The sequence below is a fragment of the Oncorhynchus masou genome, chromosome 9 (assembly GCF_036934945.1).
Source record: "Oncorhynchus masou masou isolate Uvic2021 chromosome 9, UVic_Omas_1.1, whole genome shotgun sequence".
Classification (NCBI taxonomy): Eukaryota; Metazoa; Chordata; class Actinopteri; order Salmoniformes; family Salmonidae; genus Oncorhynchus; species Oncorhynchus masou.
This window is the reverse complement of record NC_088220.1, coordinates 27572864-27576030: the sequence shown is the minus strand read 5'-3', so window position 1 is coordinate 27576030 and position 3167 is coordinate 27572864. Positions and strand designations below refer to the sequence as shown.

The following is a 3167-nucleotide window of genomic DNA, read 5'->3' as shown; positions in this document are numbered from 1 at the left end:
CTCTTGATAAGTGCTTGAATTTTACCATTCTTTGTCCTGCTAAGCATTCATACTTTAGGAATGTAGTGAAGTAAAAGTTCTCAAAAATATGAATAGTAAAATAAAGTACAGATACCACAAAACACTACTTAATTAGTACTTTAAAGTATTTTTACTTAAGTACTTTACACCACTGAGTATGGTGCTACGTTAGAATATATGCAGCATGAGCTGTGGTTTATCTTTCCACAATATGTCTTTATCTTTCATTCAGAATGTGCCAACTCCATCGACCCAAATCCAGGAAGGACAGGCCTCCAATTGATGCGTAGTTGACTATTATTTTCACTTCAAAACTCACAGCAATTTCCATGAAATAATAATCCCACCCATGTGCTCAAACCCATGAAAATGTATTTATCTAGGCTGGCTAAGGAATCCCCACCCACACACACACACAATCACAATCACACACACGCACACTACTCTATGAGTGATAGAGATATGTATCTCATTCTCTATCAAAGGTATTTTGGAACAACATATTTGAGTGGGGTCGGCGTAGACAGCGAGGCTAAAAGGATAGATAGTCAATTTGGCTTGGGCGATTAATATTAGCGTAAACCATTTGTTCTGCGAGAAATTACACTAGTCAATTGTGAGTGTCGGCTTAATTAAAACATAAATGAAAGTGCGTAATAAACAGGGATTCCATTCATGAAACCTCTTGTCTTGGATATTCATCTACCAACCCGTGTCATCTCATCATCATCATCATCATCATCATCATCATCATCACCCTATGATTTTCATATAGCCATATTGAACTAGATGGACAAATATAATATATTTAATCATAGTTTTACACAATACAAATAATAAAACGTTAAGCTCAGAATTACACAATAGATATACATAAGAGTGTATTACAGTGCTGTAATATAAAATGTTTTATATTCAAAAACAAACAAAAAAACATACACCATGATATAGAACTTGTTCTCAACTAGCCTACCGGGTTAAATAAAGCTGAAATAAAAATAAAAATGAATATAGACCTACACGTAATGACATTTAGTCCAGTTTGGAACAGGGAGCGTAATAGGTCTCTATGTCATTGTGCCAAATGAACACGTAACGGATACTCACAGCGTCTGGACTATGCATAGTAAATATAACACACCCCTCCATGAACACATTCATAACACACGTTACCTAATCCTACAGACGTTACCAGCTGAGTTGGTATCGGGTTCTACTTGTAGGAGGTCCGGGCCTCTCTGAGAGACCGATCGTAGGGCATGGAGGCGAAGAAAGAGTTCCTCAGCTGACAGTTGATGAAGAAAACGATGAGCAGCACGAGCAGAAACAGCAACAGACATATTATCATGTAGGTGGCCAGGTCCGGTTTGTTCAGCTCCCCGTCCTCCCGCATCCCGCCCCTGCTGCCCGTGGGCAGCGCCGCCATGTTCACCGATCCGTGAGATGCGTTAACGGACACGGTCTCGTGCGTCTGGAGGGCCATCCCTAGGTCGAAGTCTAGTGCGTTGGTGGAATTCAGCAGGATTTGTCTCAACATGACCTCTCGCGTCACCGGCGGTCCACCCCGTCAACGTTCAACTGGGAAGGGAGTAAAATAGCAGTTTCTAATCCCAGATCAATGTATTGATAGGCTATATAACGATCAATCATGCACATGTTTTTAAACAGTTCACAAAAGACAATAAGAACAGAATTTGGCTACATACCCCTGTGGAAAATAATGACGGACATGGAAAGACATGGAGTGTGTCAACACCGCAAAGGAACTGAGTGTCTCTATCCATAATAGCCTACCTCGTACGAATCCGTTACTTACTTAAATCAAAGACTTACGTTGTGTGTTCCGCGTAGAGTCCCCACGGGTGAGATGGAGATCCAGGGAAACAGAGACCGCATTCCCCAGGCTTTGTTTGCTCTGTCCAATCTCTCCCAGGGTGGACGCGCTCTGGAGAGGCGGTGTTGTTTTGGCACTAAATCCGCCGCGCTAACAGACCATATGCCGCCTGTCCTTAAGCCGCAGAACTGAATTTCGCATATCCATGTGTGTCTAAGTCACTCAAAATCACCATAGGTTGTCTAGTCTCGTTACGGGTGATGTAGGCCTAAACCACCATGCAGGAGCTTCTCCGGTCGTAGCGATGAGATTATGAGGCCGGAATTCCTCTGATATCATTAACAATTTGAATCTACTGATTTCTTTATTGAGAGTTATTACCGTAAACACCAGAGTAGCCTATCTGGACTGTAAAGTGACAATGTCGCCCACTATGCAAATTGAATGGCTACTTGGTATAATTGGTTAAGTTTATAAGGTTGGTCCAAGTGGCTCCTTTAGCGCGCTGTAATGTCTTGGTTGGAACGCGGGAAGAGAAAGAGTAGGCAAGGGGCAAACCGGTTCACTCCCGGTTTCTTCTCGCGCTCCACTCACGTTCTTATATCCAGGAAAGGTCGATACATCTCGGTTTTGAGTGCCTTCAACTCAAAACGATCCCCTGACGGGAATATCGACCGAGACCCGAAGAGAATGGTGGGAGAGAGACAGAAATTGTATAGAATACATAAATATTCTTCACCAGCTCCCGATGGAGCTCTTTCTCTCTCTCTCCATTTTGAATACAGCTTCCTCCCTGCTTCGGTTTGTGTGTTGTGGGGAGAGGATAGATTGATTACCGAGAGGGGAGAGGGAGAGGGAGCGCGCCTGATGGGCTCCCTGTGCGCGCAGGGTTGGTGAGGAGATGTCATTGGACAGGGTTGTGTTAAAGTCAAGCGTGTCATGTGACGCCTCGTCTCCCTCACCCTCTCTCGTTTTTCTCCCAACAGGTCCTTCTTCATTTGAAAAAAAGTGAGTGAAACAATTGTTAGGGCAGTGCGGAATCTCTCAGGTTAATTAAAACAGAGAGAGAGAGAGAGAGAGCTGAGCTTGGGGAGGTGGGGAGGGAGGCAATTAAAGGAACAGCCCCCAACCAGACATGCAACTAGGCTGCAATCTGAATGCATTTATCTTAACCCTCATGTGTAAACGCTTGCACACCCAACCCTTCTCCTGAAAAATACACAAAAACAGTTTGTTTTTCTCAGAGAGAGTGGATGGGTACCATGACAGTGAGACTGATGACGAAGTAAGGCCATGTCCTTGGTAGCCATAT

At 43.6% G+C, this 3167-nt stretch overlaps 1 protein-coding gene across 2 annotated transcripts; it reads right to left on the bottom strand.

The window, feature by feature from the left end:
* Positions 1 to 814: 814 nt before the first annotated feature.
* LOC135545769 (small integral membrane protein 32-like) lies at positions 815 to 2796 on the bottom strand. Of its 2 annotated transcripts, none has more exons than XM_064973619.1 (2): positions 1838 to 2796; positions 815 to 1599 (listed from the first exon to the last, which is right to left on the bottom strand). In XM_064973619.1, the coding sequence occupies exon 2, from the start codon at positions 1556 to 1558 to the stop codon at positions 1235 to 1237; it is 324 nt and encodes a 107-aa protein (XP_064829691.1). In that variant the 5' UTR covers positions 1559 to 1599; positions 1838 to 2796; the 3' UTR covers positions 815 to 1234. The 2 variants fall into 2 exon arrangements, with proteins under 2 accessions (XP_064829691.1, XP_064829690.1); XM_064973618.1 differs by having other exon boundaries at positions 1855 to 2784.
* Positions 2797 to 3167: the final 371 nt, after the last annotated feature.